The 20,015-nt window shown below is 48.0% G+C and overlaps 10 protein-coding genes across 10 annotated transcripts; 7 read left to right on the forward strand and 3 right to left on the reverse strand.

Annotated features, from left to right (window-relative positions):
* Positions 1–656: 656 nt before the first annotated feature.
* Positions 657–1,106, forward strand: FIESC28_02755 (uncharacterized protein; the record flags this gene model as incomplete). Its single annotated transcript, XM_031156904.1, has 1 exon — positions 657–1,106. One exon carries the CDS (start codon positions 657–659, stop codon positions 1,104–1,106), a length of 450 nt encoding a protein of 149 aa, XP_031019055.1.
* Positions 1,107–1,252: 146 nt separating this feature from the next.
* FIESC28_02756 (uncharacterized protein) lies at positions 1,253–2,410 on the reverse strand (the record flags this gene model as incomplete). The annotated part of the gene is made up of 2 exons (XM_031156905.1): positions 1,253–1,621; positions 1,673–2,410. The coding sequence occupies 2 exons, from the start codon at positions 2,408–2,410 to the stop codon at positions 1,253–1,255; spliced, it is 1,107 nt and encodes a 368-aa protein (XP_031019056.1).
* A 511-nt stretch (positions 2,411–2,921) lies between these two features.
* On the forward strand, positions 2,922–3,764 carry FIESC28_02757 (uncharacterized protein; the record flags this gene model as incomplete). Its single annotated transcript, XM_031156906.1, has 1 exon — positions 2,922–3,764. One exon carries the CDS (start codon positions 2,922–2,924, stop codon positions 3,762–3,764), a length of 843 nt encoding a protein of 280 aa, XP_031019057.1.
* Positions 3,765–6,894: 3,130 nt separating this feature from the next.
* On the forward strand, positions 6,895–7,440 carry FIESC28_02758 (uncharacterized protein; the record flags this gene model as incomplete). Its single annotated transcript, XM_031156907.1, has 1 exon — positions 6,895–7,440. One exon carries the CDS (start codon positions 6,895–6,897, stop codon positions 7,438–7,440), a length of 546 nt encoding a protein of 181 aa, XP_031019058.1.
* A 1,795-nt stretch (positions 7,441–9,235) lies between these two features.
* On the forward strand, positions 9,236–10,637 carry FIESC28_02759 (uncharacterized protein; the record flags this gene model as incomplete). The annotated part of the gene is made up of 6 exons (XM_031156908.1): positions 9,236–9,352; positions 9,403–9,428; positions 9,478–9,521; positions 9,569–9,868; positions 9,918–10,384; positions 10,434–10,637. 6 exons carry the CDS (start codon positions 9,236–9,238, stop codon positions 10,635–10,637), a joined length of 1,158 nt encoding a protein of 385 aa, XP_031019059.1.
* Positions 10,638–11,106: 469 nt separating this feature from the next.
* Positions 11,107–12,503, forward strand: FIESC28_02760 (uncharacterized protein; the record flags this gene model as incomplete). The annotated part of the gene is made up of 2 exons (XM_031156909.1): positions 11,107–11,137; positions 11,308–12,503. The coding sequence occupies 2 exons, from the start codon at positions 11,107–11,109 to the stop codon at positions 12,501–12,503; spliced, it is 1,227 nt and encodes a 408-aa protein (XP_031019060.1).
* A 150-nt stretch (positions 12,504–12,653) lies between these two features.
* Positions 12,654–13,547, reverse strand: FIESC28_02761 (uncharacterized protein; the record flags this gene model as incomplete). Its single annotated transcript, XM_031156910.1, has 2 exons — positions 12,654–12,829; positions 12,884–13,547. 2 exons carry the CDS (start codon positions 13,545–13,547, stop codon positions 12,654–12,656), a joined length of 840 nt encoding a protein of 279 aa, XP_031019061.1.
* Positions 13,548–15,379: 1,832 nt separating this feature from the next.
* FIESC28_02762 (uncharacterized protein) lies at positions 15,380–16,988 on the forward strand (the record flags this gene model as incomplete). The annotated part of the gene is made up of 3 exons (XM_031156911.1): positions 15,380–15,578; positions 15,638–15,922; positions 15,982–16,988. The coding sequence occupies 3 exons, from the start codon at positions 15,380–15,382 to the stop codon at positions 16,986–16,988; spliced, it is 1,491 nt and encodes a 496-aa protein (XP_031019062.1).
* Positions 16,989–17,666: 678 nt separating this feature from the next.
* On the forward strand, positions 17,667–18,255 carry FIESC28_02763 (uncharacterized protein; the record flags this gene model as incomplete). Its single annotated transcript, XM_031156912.1, has 2 exons — positions 17,667–17,681; positions 17,761–18,255. 2 exons carry the CDS (start codon positions 17,667–17,669, stop codon positions 18,253–18,255), a joined length of 510 nt encoding a protein of 169 aa, XP_031019063.1.
* Positions 18,256–18,321: 66 nt separating this feature from the next.
* Positions 18,322–19,611, reverse strand: FIESC28_02764 (uncharacterized protein; the record flags this gene model as incomplete). Its single annotated transcript, XM_031156913.1, has 1 exon — positions 18,322–19,611. The coding sequence occupies one exon, from the start codon at positions 19,609–19,611 to the stop codon at positions 18,322–18,324; it is 1,290 nt and encodes a 429-aa protein (XP_031019064.1).
* Between the last annotated feature and the right edge of the window lie 404 nt (positions 19,612–20,015).

The following is a 20,015-nucleotide window of genomic DNA, read 5'->3' on the forward strand; positions in this document are numbered from 1 at the left end:
CTCCCGCTTATTCCCCATAGAATAGACTATTCCCGTTTCCACAAGTTAACTTTCCCATCCTTTATACCCGTTCAAGTCTTGAAAGACGATGCTGCTGCCACGTGCGGTGCTGACACTTATTCAGGGTCCCTACAAGGCGTTAAGATCCTGCTCTTGAACATCTAGATTCGGCACCTTCAATCACTCCCCACGCTCCAAGAACCTTCCGATAATCCCGTTTGTGAAGACTAAGCGACGAATCAACGGCCCCACGTGTGGCCGGGGATCCGTGTGATGGGCATGGGTGGTTGGGTACAAGCGGGCCCTGGAACTTTCTCTTCGGCAAGTCAAGTTTGACAGAAGCGAAATGTGATTCTAGAGTCGCAAGCTTGTGACCGTTCTAAACGGAAAAGAGTCTCGCATTTGAGCGTTTTAACTGACAAGATGTAGGTAGAGTGGGGGTCCAGATTGAGGGCGATGGATGGATATGGATGTATGTATAAAACACCAAGAACCCATTGAACTATCTAGGAGCGGTATGTATTGCTGCAAGGTCAAAGACATTGTCTCATCTCAATTTCGCTTGTTTTCCAATATTCCTTGCTCGGGTTTCCACTCGATTCGTTGTCGCTTCCATTCTCTCGCCCAATCGAGACACCATCTCCCAGATCGCGATCATGGACAAGGCGACGCTTCTAACCGCTTCCAAAGTGGATCTAAGCGTTTCGACCCATCCCCGCTCAGATATCACCAGGTTGATCGGCCCTGCCCTACAAATTGCCCTTCGATTCCAGAGCTTCGTCGGTTCCGTCTCCATCTTTCTCTGCCTGCGTGCCTGTTATGTCGCGAGTATCACCTTCGCAAGCGTCCTCTATGCGAGCAAAATCGTGACCTTTAAAGCTTTCGTCGCAGCAAAATTTAGCGCTTTCCACGGCTTCAACATGTCCAGTCAAGCTCTTGCGAGTGCCTGGAACTCGAAAAAGATACAGAAGCTACGGAATAAGCTCTGGTACGAGTTCGCCGTCTTCATTCTTGGCAGTGGGAACCTCATTTTCCTGATGCTCTTCTGGCCTGGTTGGTGGGTTCTTGCAGGCGCGTGCTGGGCAGGCTGGATGCTCTTTGGTTGAAGCTTTCCCACCTCGAATGAGTTCTTATGGGAGCTCTCGACCATATTCAATACGTGATCCAAAGGTGATATATCCAACGCTCAACACCAATGGACACCCAAAACTTCCAACGACTTCGATGTTTCGTGACCGTCGACAGCAATCTCTCAGCGCGAGAAGAAGAACGTGTTTCCGCCAGCATCCTTCCGCACCTCCTTCCCGTAGTCCTTTTCCGGGTCAAAATCCTGCCACATACTGGCAGGGAAGATGTGCTTATTCTTCTCGTACCACCTCCTATCAACAACCTTTGTGAGAGTGGGATCTTCATCGGCGCCCTCGAGGGTGCTTATATCGGGCAGCGCTTTAGCAGCCGCTTTAGCAGCAGCAGCCTTGGAAGCAGGTGTGGTGAGGCCTTCCTGAGGAACTGCATCATCGACCGGTTCGGTTTTTTGAGGGGGTTCGGCGTTATATTTAAAGACAGGCTCGCCATCAGGGCCCGGGGTCTTGTTCATGGCGAAGAAATAGAAGTCATAATGCTAAGCAACGGTCAGAAATTATTCAAAAGCGCAATTGATGTAGCAACTTACGTGAGGTATAATGGTAGTCCCGCGAACAAGCATTAAATCGTCAACACCAACTCTGGCCCACTCTCTCCTTGCATTTGCCTTTTCGCCAACGCCCAAGTCAGCGCCGACCTTTCGGCTCTTGTCAAGAAAGACCCATATGAAGTCACCCTTCTTCAGTCTAACAACACCACCGGGAATGTTGCTCCCGTCGTAGAAGACAAAAGGGAGAGCGATCTCGGTCGCTTTGACAGCCTCCTGGATGGACAAGAATTCGCGTCGCAAAGCATCTCGTTCGGCGGCTTCTTTGCGCAATGCGGATTTGGTCATGGCTTTCGGCACCATTCCAACTGAAGCATTGGCCTTAAATTTGGTCTTGAACTCGCCCTCGCTGCCTACGGTTTCGTCCGCGCTGGCCTTTCGGGGTTTCGATTTGGGCTTGATCGCTGGCTCTTCATCCTCGCCCTCTTCGTCATCGAACGACAGCAACTTCTTCCCTTGCTTCTTTTTCTTCTTCTTCAATGGTCGCGTACCATTTCCGCTATCACTGCCAGCGTTGTCAGGAGTGCCTGCCAGGGAAGCATCCGGAGTGGGCGTGCCTGAGTATGCAGCTTCACGAGACTCGCGCTCCTGTTGTTCGAGGACTTCGGCGCGTCGCTTGCGGAAATCGGAAAGGGCAACGAGGCCTACTGTGTGTGTTGATAGGCGTTCATGGGTGGTTTTGTTCTGCGGAGTGAACCGCGAGGCTCCCGAGTCGGACATTTTGTGGTTTATTCTCGAGAGCAAGGGAAAGAATACTGCAAGTAAAGTGTAAAGTTTCCTGGAAGTTTAGCTACGATAAGATAAGGGTAGTGCCACTCCCTGAAAGATACACTGTGTTTCCAGTGTAAGATGTGGAAAGACAGTGCGATGGCTCACTTAGTACATAGCCCACCCGTCTAGTAAGACGACTCGACTTACAATCTCATCAGCATTCATTAGAGTCCTTCAGAGCTTACTTTGCGACATAAGTTCAAGTTATTCAAAACGCACGATGTTGTAAATTAGAAATCATGGCGATAGGTAATGACGACCGCCATGCGTAATTAATCGTTCGTCGACTTATATCCGGGGCACCTTCCCTGCTGTAAACTCCACATCTACTTCGACGTCATTCACATGAACATCAGTTCATCACCTCTGTCTGGGTATGCAGCGTTTTCAATTCTCACGACCTGCCTTCTCAAACTTAGCAGCGACTATATCCCTCTCAAAATACACTAAAAGAACCATCATGGCTAATGTCGATACTTCACTGCCTCCAGAGCCCACAGGCGCAGCTGCCGACTTCGCTGCTCGGCATGCAGAGGAACACCCACTGAAGCTCTACGGCGGCTGGTTCTGTCCCTTTGTTCAACGAAGCTGGATTACCATACATGAGAAGAAGATTCCTCACCAATATGTTGAGATCAATCCTTACAAGAAAGAGCCCCACTTCTTGGCTTTGAACCCTCGTGGACTGGTTCCCACACTCGCAGTTCCTGTTGACGCACAGGGCAAGGAGCAGAAGGCTTTGTTTGAGAGCAACATTATATGCGAGTATCTCGATGAGGCTTTCACTGATGAGTCCAGGTATGGACCTCGTCTACTTCCTACCGAGTCATATGAGCGGGCTCGATGTCGTATCTGGATCGACCACATCAGTACGCGAATCATTCCTGCATGGTACAAGCTTATGCAGCACACTCCAGATAAGCCCTTCAGTCTGGATGATGCGAGAGAAGAATTGAGAGGTCGCATCAAGGCTTTGGTAGAGGAGATGGATCCTGAAGGCCCATGGTTTCTCGGATCGACATTGAGTCTTGTGGATATTTGCCTGGCGCCTTGGGCAAAACGCCTATTTCTGATCGATCATTACAAGGAAGGTGGTCACGGTATTCCTATCTCTGGAGAGGGTAAAGATGGCGATGTTTGGAAGAGGTGGAATAAGTGGTATGATGCGATTCTGGATCGCGATAGTGTCAAGGAGACATGGAGCGCTGATGAACGGTACATCATTGCTTACAAGAGATATGCTGAGGACACCACAAACTCTGAGGTTGGGCAAGCTACACGATCAGGCAAACGGCTTCCTTAGATGGTGTATGGCCAAGTGTCGTCTACAGTAGACATGCCTGTACTCAAGTTGATCGCTTTTTTAAATCCACACAGTCATGTTCCATGCTATCGAAACCATCTGGTATATTAGCACATGAAAAATAAATCTAGCGAATTTGTGTAAATTATTTTGTCCTTTGTCAAGTTCTGTGTAGCTATCTGGTGCCGCTTGACATTGGCTAGAACCTTGAGCACGCCAGACCATTTGGAAGGACATGGCTATCCAATCGCAGTAAATTACCTTCGGTGGCAAGGCTTTCATATCACCCATACTCTCACAGATTTTGAAATGCAAAAGTGCTCGTTACTCGGAACAGTATCGCGCTCATATGATCCCGGAACCAAACGACGAAAGGGTCTCAGAGGGTGTATGGTTCGTTTGACCTTGAGATCACTGCGTTGACGGGGCTTCTGGAAAAGAGTACAAGCTTGTATCTGTACTGTTACTCAGTTCAGATAACGAAGTGATGCTAAACATTTAACAACGGTAATCCCCCCGATGTCACGCAGACGTTGCTTGACACCAGCGATTATACTACAGTAGTGCCTCCCAAAAGCGATACTCGTGGGTTTGAGGACAACAGGGTACCGGGAATGAATCCTTCAGAGAGTCATCGAGTATCTTCCCAGCAAACAGATCTCGGGGATTCCGAAGAATTATGAACGGCACTTGCATTTCTCAAGCACTTCCATCGAGATACCAAAAGCACGGCACCATGAACGACTAAAGTAGGCATTATTCGACATCGATCAGGTTTCACGCTACGACAAACGACCTTGTCTTCTACACTCTCGACCTCTATATTCAGTCAGCCGTTCAACTTGAATGCCATATGGCAAACAAAGTCAGTCCTAAGAAGTCCAGCACAGGGATAGCACATGTAGTGCACCGGCTCCGGAGTCGGTGGCCGATCATGACATGATACGAGGCCTTGTTGTCTGTCATGTCACACATGAATGTGCTCTATCCGAGGTACGCACAATATTTTCGTAAGTTACCTGACAACAAACACGGTAATTAAAAATACAGTACATGATGCAGAAAGACGGAAACGATGTCACGTAAACGTCAAAGCCTCCACTGTCCGTTGTTTGCTCGTCGCCGATCCTTGACTTAATAGCTGGTGGATCGATATAGCTGTACCCATGTTTAGCAGCACCATGCAGATGCAGGTCATGAGCTGAAGATCCCTGCCGAGGTCGAGGACTTTTCCATTCTGCGGGGTGACACAGGAACAGATAAGACAGGGTTCTGAATTAGATCGATGGCGGTCAATGCTGGGAGATTTCAGCGAGGCAATCGCCCGATGATGCCATTGCAGACCGCTCTCGTGGAAACTTTTGTTTTGTTTTGTTTGTTTGCTTGCTTGCTTTAAATGGAGGCTTTGGAGGATGCAAGGTTTAACCTGAGTAATTGTACTACAGGGCAGTGACAGGGCGTGCAGCTCGGAACAATTGATGGAAACGTTGCCAGCGCTACTACTGTAAGGTCCAGTCACCGTCGACGCCGATGGCATGACGTTGAGCCTTTGAGGTAAATCGTTGGTTTCTATCACCGCTGTTGTTTCTCTCGTTTATGCGGAGAAGTGGACTTTCTCACTTGATCGTCGCGGGATATAGCTGAGGTTGGTGGAGATCTTAGCACAATAGAATTCAGAAGTTAGACATGCCCAGCCTTCTAGTTATTATTATCTTTCCGCGTTTTCCGTGCTTGACATGGAACTATGGAACATGCCAGGGCAAGACACGGCACGGCTGAAGATGACTTTGCCACGAGGCATGAATCGTAGCATTGCTGTACTGTACTTTCGTGTTGTGACTTGTATGCATGCAATACATCGTGAGTGAGAGATGTCGTACCCTGTAGGACAATGCGACTGATTGCCTGCCTCGGGATCATGACCAATGGTGGCTTTGTTTATTTATGTTTTCTCTCTTGACCGACAAGTAGTCAATAGTGTAATAGTAGAATCTTTCTGTGATCCATCAGCTCAAAGGTTACCCGTTGAAGTAGCTCGTCTATTTGCTTTGTGGTGATCGTTCTACTAAGTGTTCCGCATTCGCTCGCCAACCTCCCTTTAGACTTTGATGATGGCCCAGTGACGCCAAACCGTTGAAGCAGGTAGAGTGAGAAAGTATCGCAAGAAACGAAACAAATTAGTAGACTGGCAAAGTCAGATAAAAAAAAAAGCCTGACTCTTGCAGAGACTTCATTAACTTTGATAGAGAATCATTTGTCCACCAGTCGTTGAGGTTTCATTGCGGTCCAGACCCTGGGCCTCTTCCCGCGTCCTCCACTGAAACCTCCACTGTAAGCGGGTCGCTGGCGTTGGACTTTCAGAAGGTCTTCGCAGGCATTAAGTGGAAGCGTTACCCGTTCTGGTAATTCGTTATGCACCATGGCATTCCAACGGTAAATCATCAACCTTGTCAACGTTGAGGTAGCATTACCGCTGTTAGGGAAAAACGAAACGCAGCGACCGATCGTAGAATACAACGTACCCCTAATAATTCAACCCATGAAATCATAGTATCTTTGTGGGAAACACATGGGAGGCAAATGTTCTGGACCGTGATGGTTACTTTAGCTGCTATTTTGGTCAAGACCAATGCATGCTTTATGCACGAGACCGACCGTAGCTTGACTGCCGATGCCGAAAGCTGAAGACACGGCCCCACCCGGAGACGGTAGGAATTGGGGAATACGAGACCTAATGCACCTTCAGAATGTGCTACTGCTACTGCTACTGTTGGTACTGAGTGGTACTGAGTGGTACGTCACTTGACAGTGGAGGACTATCAACGCTTGTGCTCGAGAATGTAGTGAATTCGGTCCTATCATAACGTTAAGTAGTATGCATAATTCACACACACACACTCTCTCTTCTAGACCAGACTCACTATCAACTATAAAGAAGCTCTAGTCCGCCCTTGAGTTGTCACTTGATCATCCATTGACTTTAACTTACAAGATCATCCAATACACCCCGCTCTATCAATCCTCTCTAGCAGCAACTAAACAACCAACCTCCTCACAACCACTACTACATATAACTCTCCTAGTTTCTTGACTATCTGTCTCTATCTCCCTCAACCCAAACATCACCAAAATGCAATTCTTCAGCCTTGTCCTCCTTGCCACCTCCGCTCTGGCCATCCCTACCAAGCTCCCTACCCGAGCTGCTGCACCAACATGTATGGAGAAGGGCACCAAGGTCTCCAGCTGGAACCTCTCAGACTTCGTCTACAAGGTCCAGTACAGCTCTGAGAAGCGCACGAACACTGCCACAGTCGCCTTCGACCTCCACAACGCTGCCCTCGACTACTCAGCCAGCTGCTCCGGCAAGGTCGTCGCCAAGAACGCAGACAAGCTCAACAAGAAGGACCTCTTTGACGGCAAGACAGACTACAACTGCAAGGTTCCCAACGGCGCCGACTCTGCCTCTTTCAAGTACAACCACAAGAAGGGAGTCATCGCTATCTCCCAGCACTGGGCCTGCGTGCAGGAGGGTGGTTGGTTCGAGGCCACTGGCAACAAGACCTCTGGTGCTAGCTTGTCTGACTGCAAGACTACAAGCAACAAGGGCGCTGAGTACGAGACTTGCACCAAAGCCTCTATCAAGGTCCCCGTTCTCGAGATGCGTGCTGTGCTGTAAGGGACATGACCGCAACCACACCTTCGTTTCTTTTGCGACAACTTTGGACAAACATTTTTAATACTTTCTAAGCGCAAGCTTATGGCGTTGGGGTATCACCTTTTTACATCAACTATTACACTACACCGTGACGACGGACGGATAAGATCTAATTCATGATCACCATGACATTCATTTTACGACGATACCTGGGTACTACAATCCCACAAAAGCATTCGCGAACCTGCCATAGCAGTTAATCTAGACAATCAATGAAAATAATTTGCATTGCTACTTGAACTTTTCCCATGAACTTTTGAACCTCGTGATAAATATTGGCGCAAGCTACTACGTCTCACCATCCACTTTCACTCGCTCAATAACCTCGAAAATGCCAACGGTATCGGAACGCGATTGGCGATTCCGAATATCTCGTGCGTCAAAGAAAAACAAGGCGGTGTGGTCGATATGGGAGATCGCATGGTTGTGAGACAATCAAGGGAGAGGAACAAAGACCTTTGTCTAACGCCGGAACGCCATTCAATTAGAGCCATGCCTGCCGTGACATGTCTTACCAGAATCATGCAATGTGAAGACAGGCTTGAGTTCTGTCATCTAGACTTTTCCCTGGAAGGACATGTGTTTCTGGAAGCCTTCACCACGCAACGCCATGCTGTTGCCGCAACACACCTGCTTGAGACGTTGACCTACCATGAGTTGATTGTCCAGACTTTGATCTAGCTTATCACAATGGTTTGCATATAGTTCGCCAACCAAGATCTCTGATAGAGCTGCTGACTATTGTATAGTTCATCCCATTGCGCCGGGTATTATGTGTCAGCCTCATGTCTCAAGACCGTGCAAAGTTGTTCGGAAAGAATCGCATTTAAGCATTATTGAGGCTCCAAGTCATCTAAAGTCTATTTCATTCAACGTCTCAGCCTCAATTTTATTTTGAGTGGATGTTGTCCCTTGATCGAGTTACTGTAGTGGAAGTGTAAGACAATATGTCGGCACTTTCAAGCCTACATTGCTCAGCGACCCATCTATCTGGTTTCACATACCTCAGTATGCAGGTCAAAGAAACAGGAACTGAGAGGACCTTCAACTCTTATCGGATAGAGTTTGTGTTTATAAAGGACGTCTGATGTAGTGTATACGTTGTTCAAGTTGACGACAAATCTCAATGATGAATCGACTACTGAGTTTATTTATGGACATGATTCCAAGGATATCTTCTGGGTCTCCTTACTCTGCTAGAAAATAATGTTTCTCATAATATTCTACCCAGTGTCAAGAGCCACGGAGAGATCTTCCTTATTCAGCGTGGGTCGAGACTTGGCTTTGATCGCTCAATTGGGCTATTTCCGCCGATTGCCACCCCGAACTACGATCACACCTATCAACTCACGACTTGCTTCCACATTGAGTAGGTTTGGCTTTAAAGTTGATCGTCTCAACCCAATTGAGAGGATAGAAGACTCATAGAATATTTCCCGAACGAATAGAATAAAATCGCCTCTACCCATAGAATATGGAGTATGTGGAGTCAGACTGAACGTCAGATTGACGAGAATAACAGTTCACTCATCAAGTTAGCCACTTCTTCTTCCCCGCATTACCCTGCCATCGCCGCATCTCGAAGAGGCAACACAAGAAGAGACGTTGACAGGCAAAAGAATCCAATGCCGAGCAACTTCCGGCCTGGGCGGCTTGGGAACGCGGGGTATAAATAAGATGCTGATGGACCTGGAGAATACATGTATTTACCTTCTCAATCATCATCATATACGTTCAATACAATCGAACAATCAACATGGCTACACAAACGATGAAGGCTGTCAACTACCAGGGCCCTTACAAGGTCACTGTGGAAGACATTGAACTGCCCAAGCTGGAACATCCTGACGACGTCATTGTCAAGGTCACAACTGTAGGATTTGACTCGAGAGCATCCATTGCAATAGCTTACAGAACTTATAGGCTGCCATTTGTGGCTCCGACTTACAGTGAGTAGAGATGCTATCATATGGTAGCGATGAAGCTGACAACGAGCAGCATGTACGAAGGCCGAACAGCAGCAGAACCCGGCATCACATTCGGTAACTCTCAATCCATTTCAGTCTTTTCACTTACTAATACCTCTCAGGTCATGAGAATATGGGAATAGTCGAACAACTCGGCGAAGGCGTCACTCTTCTAAAGAAAGGAGACCGCGTCGTCATGCCCTTCAATGTCGCCGATGGTCGCTGCCGTAACTGTGAAGAGGGCAAAACTGCTTTCTGTACTGGCGTCAACCCTGGCTTTGCAGGAGGCGCCTACGGTTATGTCGCCATGGGTCCTTACAGAGGTGGTCAGGCGCAGTATATCAGAGTTCCGTATGCCGACTTTAATGCTCTCAAATTGCCTGCTGGCAAGGAACATGAGGCTGACTTTATTCTTCTCGCTGGTGAGCCCTTCATTGATTGTTGTTTGCTTCAGTCGCTCATTGTGTAAAGATATCTTCCCCACCGGCTGGCACGGTATTGAAATCTCTGGTTTCCGATCAGGCGAGAGCGTCGCTGTATTTGGTGCTGGTCCTGTAGGTCTCATGGCCGCTTACTCGGCTGTTCTACGCGGTGCGTCAAGAGTCTTCGTCGTCGACCGCGTTGCCGAGCGTCTTCAAGCCGCTGAGAAGATCGGCTGCACTGCCATTGACTTCTCCAAGGGCGATGCCGTGGATATGATAATCAAGGCCAACGACGGAGAGGTTGATCGATCTGTTGATGCTGTTGGTTATCAGGCAGTTGGCAACAGCGGTGATAAAGAACAGCCTAACATTGTTCTCGAGAACATGATCCGCGTTACCAGAGCCTGTGGTGGTCTTGGAATTCCAGGTCTTTACGTCCCTAGCGATCCTGGTGCGTCTGACGAGGCTTCTGCCAAGGGAATGATTAGCCTTAGCTTCGGAAAGCTCTTTGAAAAGGTATGGCATGGTCTCTCCTGATGTTAGGCAATTGCTAACATGACCACAGGGACTTACCATTGGCACCGGTCAGTGCAATGTCAAGTCTTATAACCGTTACCTTCGAGACCTTATCATTTCTGGTCGGGCCAAGCCCAGCTTTGTTGTCTCGCATGAGATCAACATTGATGAAGCTGAGGTCGCTTATGAGAAGTTTGATAAGAGGATTGATGGATATACCAAGGTGCTTATCCACCCCAACGGCGGGTTTTAAGTTGTTGAAGTAGGGTCGAGATTTCTTTTTAAGTGTTTTTGATAATGGGCGTGTTGGAGAGAAGCAAGCGGGCGTTGGTGTTGATAAGACCTGAGGTACGACAAGCCAGGCAGTGATGAAGCGATGGTGTAGTATAGGCAAGTAGTGGTGATAGCTCAATCTGTTCGAACATGTACTCCATTGTGCCTCAAATATTGAGATTCAATAGATATAATTATTCTTAATTATCCTTGCATTACAATCCACTGTGAAGCTGCGATGTCGGAACCATCGCTAACTCAATTGGCTAGACCGGGAATAATCACGATAGACCATGACTTCATCTGTTCGTCCTAAACACATCTAGGTTTCCTAACCGGGTAATAAGTCTCTTCACCGAGATCTACTTGGCTGAGTCACTTTTGTCACTGAGTATTTATAGTCGTGTTGAACCACAGTCTTGGCTATCGAAGTATTAACAAAGACAATCATGGCAACAACAACTTCTCTTGAACTGGCGAGTATACGCCCTGAAGACAATGAAGCAGAAGCATCAATTGACGCTCTTCCACCAACTGATCGAGGTCGCGGAGCGTATACAGCTCTTGCTTGCTGCACAATTGCTCAAGCACCCATCTGGGGCAAGTTTCTTCTCATCTCACCAAGTGAATAACAATCTGACTTGTAACAGGATACTCTGTATCTTTCGGCATCTTCCAAGAATACTACACCGCGCACACAAATCTCAAAGCCTCTCCAAGTTCAATTGCTTCAATCGGCGCATCCCAGACAGGAATCATGTATCTCATGATGCCTCTCGCTTTCATCACTCTCAATCGCTTCCCTCGTATGCGTAGATGGTGCGGACCTCTTGGTCTTGCCATCACCATCGTTAGCTTGACTTCTTCTGCATTCGTTAGCAAAGTTGCTGGACTTATTGCAACACAAGGAGTTTTGTACGCTATTGGGTGTAGTTTGCTGTTCAGCCCCATCTCACTTTACATGGACGAATGGTTCGTCGAGCGCAAGGGTTTTGCGTACGGCGTTATGTGGGCGGGCAAATCGACAGTTGGTGTTGCCATGCCATTCTTGTTCAATGTCTTGCTCCAAAAGTTCGGACTCAAAGCGACTCTTCTTTCTTGGACAGTCGCTTCGGCTGCTATGACTTTGCCTACGCTTCTCTTCCTTAAGCCTAGAGTTGAGATTAGCCGCGACTCAAGGCCACGACCTATCAGCTTTGCTTTCTTGGGACTTCCGTCATTCTGGATGCTTCAGTTCGGCGTTATCATCCAGTCGCTTGGATACTTGATGCCAAGTACTTATCTGGCTAGTTACGCCAGCGCAATTGGACTTTCATCAGTCACTGGACCGATCCTGCTAGCACTCTTTTCACTTGCCTCTGTGCCCGGATCTCTCATCCACGGCATGCTAGGTGATAAGGTGTCTGCCGGCAAAGTCATTCTTGTCTCTTCTTTAGGAAGCGCACTCCCAGTGTTTCTTCTATGGGGTCTGAACCGCCATATCAGCACCATGGTGGTATTTGTGATCCTCTATGGATTCTTCGCTGGTGGTTTCAGTGCTACTTGGTCGGGTGCTCTTCAGGAAGTCAAAGGAGATAACGAACTGACTGATACATCTTTGGTGTTTGGCATGTTACTTGGAGGTCGTGGGTTGGGCTTTGTTGTTGCTGGCCCTTTGAGTGGTGCACTCATCTCTGCTGGGAACTCGCTGGCGACTGGTGACAGTCTTGGATATGCGACCAGGTATGGTCCAATGATTCTTTGTACAGGAGTCACAGCGGTTCTCGGAGCATGGGCCCCTATTTGCAAGATGGCAAAAGCCGTCAGGATGAAGGGGTTTGGTACTTGTGTAAGGGTAACTGCCTGATTGCTCCTTAGTATTGCGAGCTCGACAACAGTTTGGATTAGTGGGAAAGCCTCCAGTGAACATGTAGATGAGACATGGGAAGTTGGAAATTTGATGGTTCTTTGACAAAATACTTTTCTTCTTCTCTCGTCTGAATTTTCTTGTTTACATCTATCTCTTCGTGATTAATGCTTCTCCATTCATGATACCCAAAGAAGCATCATCTGTTTCCATCCACTCCTCCCAAGCCTTAGCCATCTCATCTAATTCCTCCCCGGTGGCATTACTCATCTCAATAGCCTTCTCTCGTCCAAACCCAGTAAGAGACCGGTCCTTCATTGCCGTCCCTGTAGAGTGTCAGTCCATTGTGCACATCAGTGTAAACATCGAGATATACTTACCCCACGCCTTCTTATCCTCAGGCTCACTGTAACACCAAGTCCCAAAGCTCAAAGAAATATCTTGGCGAGAAGCCCCAGCATTCAAAGCCCATGAAAGAAGTTGCCGGCCTCCCTTACCTTGTCCGCCCTTACCCTCGATGTTCTTGATCTGAAGCTGATGGAACTTGAGAAGAGCTGGGAGTTCAGGCCATATGCACCACATGTGCATATCACTCTCTCGTAGGGAGACAGTACCTCCGGGTTTCGTTACTCTCATCATTTCTTTGATAGCATCGACCGGTGCTTCCAAATGGCACAGAACCTGATGAGCATGTGTGACATCAAAAGTTGAATCCGAGAATGGCAGCTCGAAAATATTTGCGCGCTGAAATTTGATGTTTGAAATGCCTTTGGCATCTGCGTACTCCTTTGCTCGAACGAGGATCTCGTCGGCGATGTCGGTGGCTGTGACTTCTCCCTCGGGCATGTATTTTGCCAAAGAGGCCGAGATTGTGCCTGATCCTGCACCAACGTCTAGTAGTTTTAGTTTTGGGTTTTCCTTGACAACAGACTTGAGTCTTGGTAGAAGATGTTGGCTGCTGTTTTCTGCAGTGCGCCATTCATGATGTTTCACTTCGGTAGTGCCGTAGCCGTGTCCGTAATTATTGTTGTGTGCTGACGCCATTGTCTCCAGAAGATATTAGTTTACTTGAAAAACTTATAATGTTTAAGAACTTAGATGTTAAGTGATAATTGGAATTGGTTTATATGTCTTTCAATGAATTGATAATAATCGTATGCTCTTCCTACCCTGTGGTCTGCCGGAGCCGAGACGGCCGGAGTTTGGAGGCATCTCCGCAGTTGAGGATCTGACGTAACTGAGTCTCAACTCCGGAGGCCAGCTGTGGAGAAAGCTCAACTCCGGCGCCTGCTAATACGCGACTCCATCCATATGTCTAGACAAATAAACCGTGTTAAGCGTAAACTGAGTCCTGTAATCTTGCTAATACGATTCTGATGCAGCTACATGAGTACTTGTGACCAGAACAGGAACCTGCGCGTCTTTTGCGGCAGCAGCTTAAGTCCGGACTTTCCGGCATATCAGGGCTACCTCAACAGCCCCTACCTACCAATGGCCCTGATTCAGCATATATCTGCCTACTATCGTACCTACTTCAGCATCGGATCAAACGATTGGATCTTTAAAGATTCGCTTCAACAAAGGGACCTGTTTCAGTGTCCATCATTCCAGCCAGTTCCTATTACCATCCATAATCACCAAGCAGATCATCAAAGCCGCAACCACCCTCATGCGGAGTAAAAGAGCGGAATCTCTCCGTCACAAACCCCAAATAAGAAGCAAAAACTCAATATCAGAGACAAGACCAGGCAATTCTCAGCTTAGCACAAGATCAAGTAGTCATGAAAACAACTGTCATTCGTTGCCAAGTCATCCGGGGTCAATTCCCGAGGACTAGGCCTTGTTTCCCCGTGGGGTTAATTTGTTAAAGCTGTGAGGGGAACATATCGAGCTTCCTTTTTGAATTTCGGCCAACCTCATTACAAAACAATGTTACATTCTGTGGCTTGCTTTCCTATGATATAGTAAGAAGTCATCCGTAGGTGAAGCCATTATTAAGCCCTTTGAGAACCGATTGATACGAGTTCCACTAGTCTTAGACACTATAGTCCCTGGACATTTCAACAGTTTCTGTAACTTTCCAGAGATATTACGTACAACGTCATTGAATGATCCCCCTGTTTTCTTCTCCAACTGGGAGGTCAGACTGCAGAGCCGCCACCAGGAATTGATCACACTAAAGTCGTGCAACCCATTCGGCTGTGGCGTGCCAAGGACTGAATTTTCGTACTAACAGAAACAGATCAACATCAACTGTACCATGCATACTGTACTATAACTCTCCAGAGGATGAATTCTTCTCAATTGTTTCATTAGACATGATATCTCTTACCAACACACTCATGTCAAAGGAGATAAAACAACCTCCGATACTGGCATCTCCAAGCGACATCGGCCATAGTCGGCATCAACGATAGGGAAACCTTCTCCGTATCTCGGCCGTGAAAAGCCAGCGGAGTCTCCATCGGATCTTCTTCTGCGGGGGGTGATCTAGCACTAACTCATTATAATGGAGGTCGGTGGATCCGTCCTCTATCCTAGGATCGTCCCCTTGTTTAATTGTTCCCGACCTCGGCTCAGTGATTGACATTCTGTTAGCCTTTACTGGTTGAACTGCATGTCATTGACCAAAAAGTAACACCCACTCACTCTTGTTAGTTTAGTTTAGGTGGTACCGAACTGTACTCTAAAGCTGGGATCGACGGAAAACACGGCCTTGCCCCGAGACATCCCCCATGTCTCTTTATAAGTATCCTTTCCTCCCCATTACCTTTTTTTCTTTAGATCTGCAGTGTAGAATTTCTCCAACTCTTTCTCTCCTCCAAAGACCTTTCTACACAAAGTCAGTTCCTTCATAAAGGCCTTCTGCAGTGATAATGGCTCTCAACTCAAGGGAGAAGGAGAGCGGCAATGAGTCGCCTGTGTCCTACGATGACCCTGAGCGCTCCAACGGCGTTGTCGCAGACGATGTCCAGCTGGTTTGTCCGTCCAGTACGACTGATACCAAGCTCATGGCCAGGATTGATTTCCATGTCATTCCTTTTCTGTGTATCATGTACTTGCTCGCCTTTTTAGGTCTGTTCATCTCACTCTCTCTGCTGTCGCAAACAACTGACTCATCGCGCAACGCATAGACCGTGTCAATATTGCCAATGCCGACGTCTTTGGTCTTTCCGAAGAGCTCGGTCTCGAAAAGACTGAATACAATACCGCCCTCGTCGTCTTCTTCGTGCCATACATTCTCTTCGAGATCCCCTCCAACATTCTCCTCAAGCGTTTCCAGCCCCATGTCTGGCTGAGTCTCAACATGTTTCTCTTCGGCCTCACCACGCTCCTTCAAGGCCTGGTTCAGAACTATAGCGGCTTGATCGCCACTCGTTTCTTCTTGGGTCTTTTTGAGACGGGCATGTTCCCTGGTGGTAAGTTAATTACGAACCCCTCACAAACGCCGCGCATTTCACTTACACACAAAATTCAGCCTTCTACCTCATCGGCATGTGGTACCGCCGACACGAAGCCCAGCGCCGTTACTCCTTCTTCTTCAACAGCACGACTCTCGCCGGCGCATTTGGTGGTCTTCTCGCGGCTGCCATTGGCAAGATGAGTGGTCTTCGCGGCTACGCTGGTTGGCGCTGGATCTTCATCATTGAGGGTGGTCTCACCGTTCTCGTCAGCTTCTTCTTCTACTTCCTGCTGCCCGGTTTCCCCGAGCAGGCCAAGTGGCTTACTCCTGAAGAGAAGGAGTACGTCACTGCCAGACTGCAAGTCGATCAGGGCCACGCCGGCGCCGAGCGCAAGACGACTTTCTCCGACGCCCTCAACGTGCTCAAGGACTACAAGATCATCATTGGCGGCTTCATGTACTTTGGTCTCATTGTGCCTGCTTACGGATATGCTTACTTCGCGCCTGGTATTATCAAGACCTACGGATACAGCCCTATCCAGACCCAGCTTTACAGCGTTCCTCCATGGGCTGCTGCTTTCGCGTTCTCGCTCTGCGTCGCCTTTGCATCAGACAAGCTTCGCCACAGAGCGTCCTTTGCCATCTTCGCTATTCTTGTCGCCATTGCTGGTTTCGCTACTCTCATCTGCGTCCACGATAACCACAAAGTTCAATATGGTGCTCTGTTCCTCGTAACGATGGGCGCATACACTGCTATGCCCATTATCGTGTGCTGGTTCAACATGAACCTCGGAGGCCACAGACGACGAAGCATCGGTAGCGCATGGCAGGTTGGCTTTGGAAATATCGGTGGTATCATCGCCGTGTATTCTTTCTTGCAAAAGGATGCGCCCAAGTTCATCCGTGGCTACTCCATCTGTATTGCCTTTACGATTCTGTCTATTATCGCGTGTATCTCATACGGCGCTGTGTGCTTGTATGAGAACACAAAGAGGGCTGCGAACCCCCCTGAGCGGGAGCTCACTAATGACGAGAAGGCCGAGCTGGGCGATAATGCGCCTACGTACAGATATCTGTTGTAAATAAGAGTTGAGCATGTAGTGTGGTTTATACCCAAATTTGGATAGTTAGTTGCTTTATCTAATGCTTATGAATAATGAATACTTTTAGCAACATTAAGATTGTTTCTCGCCCCCAATGAAATCGCTGTTGAAAGTACCTATATAGTGAGCTCGGAGAACATGTAGCAATCTAAGTAACTTCCAAAGGTCTGAAGATCTGCTCTTTGGTGTTGCTCAATGTATAGGGCCCGTACGCCACGGTGTTTCCTAGCCACGCTCTATGTGCTACCATCGTCACCATATACACAAAGAACCGGGATACTGTCCTATTTCTGTTTATTGAGATGAAAGGGTCCAAGGTTCTTCTACTCAGACAAAAGATATGGAGCATTGAGAAATTGCTGTACTATCGACTTACACCGGTTCATCGGCAGTTAGGTACCCGACGTGTATACCCTCCGCTATGCCTATTCCGTTCAGCTTCCACAACTGCCCCTCCTCTGGGCGCGCCCTTCACTAAATAATTTCCCCATCAACCCCACCAAAGCGCCAACGACATCATAAAGATAAAGTACTCCCTGCGATTTCTCGAGGAATCTTGATATCCTTTCTTACAAGTTTATTCTACTTCAAGGGGTATCTCACGACAGTTTATACAATCAAGTCTCTAATATACATATCCAATGGCTACAATTCGACATGCACGCCGGGAGGGTAAGTTCCAACATTGGTTCTGGAGACGAGTCATGATGCTGACCAGAGCTCTATCATAGATGCTCCCGTAATTCTCCAGCTCATTCAGGAGCTCGCCGATTACGAGAAGGAGCCTGACGCCAATAAGGCCACCGTTGAGACCCTACAGGCCACGATCGCCTTCGCGCCATCCGACTCCCCCAATGTCGACGCCTCCGTTATCCCAGCCACTGAACCCATCTCGCCAACAAAGCCTGCCCGGTGTCTCCTCCTCATTTCGCCTGAAGGCCAAGCCGTCGGCATGGCGTTGTACTTCTACAACTATAGCACGTGGCGCTCGCGCGCAGGCATTTATCTTGAGGACTTGTACGTCCGAGATTCGGAGCGCGGCAAGGGTTATGGCAAGAAGTTGTTGAGCACACTGGCCAAGCAAGTCCTTGCCATTGACGGAGCTCGACTTGATTGGGTTGTTCTCAAGTGGAACGAACCCAGCATCAAGTTTTATGAGAGTATCGGCGCTTACCCTATGAACGACTGGGTCGGCATGCGAGTAGACAACGAGGGCCTGAACAAGTTGGCCAACTTGACGGACTGATATTCAATAAAGAAAGTTCAATACTCTTATCTCAACATTAAAGTTGCTTTTGATTTGCCAAAGATTCTAAGAGGCAACGTCGGGCTCGGGTGTTAGTGTTGTAGGAGTTCGGCGTTTTGGCTTTTGACCCTTGTTGTTGACGCCCTCGAAAATTTCAAGTTGTCTTTCGGTAGGAGCGGTTACACCAGGATTGAAAGAGCCCCAAACATAAACACTCTTTCCTGTCGCTGGTATTTCTTCTCTCTTAGCTGAGAGTTGCCAGACTCTCTGATAAGCGCGGCGGAACCATCTTGGTGTGAGTTGCTTCGGATCGAACTGTAGATGGTATGGATGATCGGTTTTGTCTGGCCCAACATTCGCAAACAGCGCAAGTTTGTTTACACGCTCGACTCTGCTAGTAGGATAAGTGGCGTGGCTCTCCCAGTTCCAATCCAGAGTTGACGACTTTGGCTTCGACTTATTCGTGACATCTCGTACAGGCTTCGCAGCTGGTCTCCTCTCTGGCATTTTCCACTGTCCTTCTTCCTGGGCGCCATTCGCTAGCTGACCAAGGAATTCCCATTCATCAACGTGGAGTGGAGGCATGGCTTTAGGAATCGAACGCTTCCAAAAGCTTGCTCTTCTGGCTTGGATGACCCTTTCGGGGGTTGGTTTCCCCCATATATTTGTTTTTGGTATGTCATTGTCGGGATTCAGATTTTTAATATCGGTCTTGGGCCAAGACATGTCTGCCGACTTTTGCTGCACTCTCTGAGAAGATAATAGCTTGTTGATTTTTTGTACGTCCCATTTGTGATAAAACGTAGGCTGGAGAGGCTTCGGCCCCCGTCTCACAAGAGTCTTCTTCTGCGCTGGTTCTTTCCTATCGCTTTTGGTGTCGCTGGCAGCTTCTGTATCTTCTTTTTTCGTCCCATTCTCTTCCGATGGAGAGTCGTTCTTTATTGTGGTTTCGGCTAGTTTGGCAACTACTTCATCGACGGGCGGTTGGTCTGTCTGTACCTGTTGGATCTTCGCTTCCAAAGTCTCGCTGTCGTTGAGAGGCTGAGGTCGTAGAAACTCCGACATCAGGTTTCGTCTTCGAGCGCCCTTCCTGGCAAAAGCGTGCATCATAAATTCTTCCATCCACTTTTTATGTCCGCTGTTCGCCGCTCTCAACTTGCGTAACACATTCGCAGCCCTCGCACGATGTTTGTCGCTATGAGGGTCATTTCCGCGGTGACGATGAAATCTAGAGGAAATTTCTGTTGTGATAGTCGCCCGAATTGCTGGAGGCAGATAGGATGTCTCTCGTAGGATGTGTCGATAGAGATGGCGTGGAAGAAGCCAATTGGGAATGCTCGAATTTGGACGGGGCATTGTGACAGTTCCTATGACAAAAAGCAAGAAAAGAGAGGCACAAGGCCTCGTTCAAGTGTTGTAATGGGAAATGGCAGATGCCAAGGACGGGATCTTGAAGCTTGAATTGTCTACAATGATTTTTGGTAGCTGTCTACGGTAAAACCCCGGTCGGTTCTTCAACATCGCTCAAGGAGAACGAGGAACAGATATTGATGTAGTTCTGATGTTTTCCTAAAGTACCTTGGGTTCACTAAACTTCTTGAATCTTACACAAGTCATGTTGAATACTACTGGGCATCAATGTTGTGAGTAAGACCGTGTTGGAACATGGGTCAATCCGGAGTGACGGAGTGACATACCTTGTCCACGGAAACGAGAAAGCTTGAACAATGTACCTGACCACTGTCTTGGACTTTGCATAA

This window comes from Fusarium coffeatum (assembly GCF_003316985.1).
Source record: "Fusarium coffeatum strain FIESC_28 chromosome Unknown BRIP53273_contig_60, whole genome shotgun sequence".
NCBI classification, from domain to species: Eukaryota; Fungi; Ascomycota; class Sordariomycetes; order Hypocreales; family Nectriaceae; genus Fusarium; species Fusarium coffeatum.